The sequence below is a fragment of the Chlorella variabilis genome, assembly GCF_000147415.1.
Source record: "Chlorella variabilis unplaced genomic scaffold CHLNCscaffold_621, whole genome shotgun sequence".
NCBI lineage: Eukaryota > Viridiplantae > Chlorophyta > Trebouxiophyceae > Chlorellales > Chlorellaceae > Chlorella > Chlorella variabilis.
The window spans coordinates 1-1,140 of NW_005434741.1; the positions used below are offsets into that span (position 1 = coordinate 1).

Here is a 1,140-nt window from a genome sequence, read left to right on the forward strand (position 1 = left end):
CCACCAGCTGCCACCCCTGCGGCAAGCACCTGCAACACCCAACGGCGGGCACACCTGCGGCAGCCACCAACGGCACACCAGCTGCCAACCCAGGCATACGCTGCCGCTAACAGCCGTCACCTATCAGCCTCCAGCAACGAGCGGCTGACACAATGACTACAGACGGCACCTCCGGCATCTCAGTCGAGCGCCTTGACTGGAACAACTACCCAGCATGGGCAGCCAACATGAAGTTCTTCCTCACCACCAAGAAATGCTGGCACATGGTCATCCACACCGAGCCTGCAGCCAACGCTGAAGACCGCAAGGCAGACGAGCTCGCCCTCTCCTACATCGGCCTGTGCGTCAAGCCGGTACACCAGCCCACCATCCTGCGCTGCACTACGTCCAACCAAGCCTGGACCACTCTGCAAGAAACCTTCGCCGCCAAGACCTTCGCGCGCAAGCTGCAGCTGCGCCGAGACCTCAACTCGCTCAAGATGTGTTGACGGGAGGTATTTACAAAGGCAGCAAGAGTAGTAAATTCGCACTAGAGGCGGCGTTAAATAGATCTGGGGTGGAGGAGCATATTCCCGGCATATACTTGGGATATTCCTGATACGATGCGGGTACGATGCGGCACAAAGGCATCATGGTATCGGTGAGCATAATGGCTGGGTCAGGTGCACGAAAGGGAGTGGCACAAGTGTCGATCAACTGGGAATGGGGTGGGGAAACACAATTGTGCGGTGTCTGGGGCGGGAAAGGCGGGAATGAGAGTATCAATGCAGCGGATGTGTAGACTGGACACGTGGCATTGTCACAGCTCAACACTCCCACGCAGGCTGCACAACCGTTGCACTTAGGCAATGCCCATTGCGTCGCGGCAGAACTTGAACTTGTTGGTGGGCACGGGCTTGGTCAGGATGTCGGCGACCATGGAGTCGGTGGGGATGTAGAAAAAGTTGACTTCTCCACGGGCGACTCGCTCGCGGGCAAAGTGGTGCACGATGTCGATGTGCTTGGAGCGGAGGGAGATGACGGGGTTCTTGAGCATGTGGATGGCAGACTGGCTGTCGGACTTGATGTCGATGCATGCAATGTGGAGGTCCAGGTCGGTGAAGAGCTTGCGGAGCCACAGGGCTTCCTTAACGGTGGAGG

At 58.1% G+C, this 1,140-nt stretch overlaps 1 protein-coding gene across 1 annotated transcript; it reads left to right on the forward strand.

Annotated features, from left to right (window-relative positions):
• Nucleotides 1–152: 152 nt before the first annotated feature.
• Nucleotides 153–488, forward strand: CHLNCDRAFT_144003 (hypothetical protein; the record flags this gene model as incomplete). Its single annotated transcript, XM_005842518.1, has 1 exon — nucleotides 153–488. One exon carries the CDS (start codon nucleotides 153–155, stop codon nucleotides 486–488), a length of 336 nt encoding a protein of 111 aa, XP_005842575.1.
• Nucleotides 489–1,140: the final 652 nt, after the last annotated feature.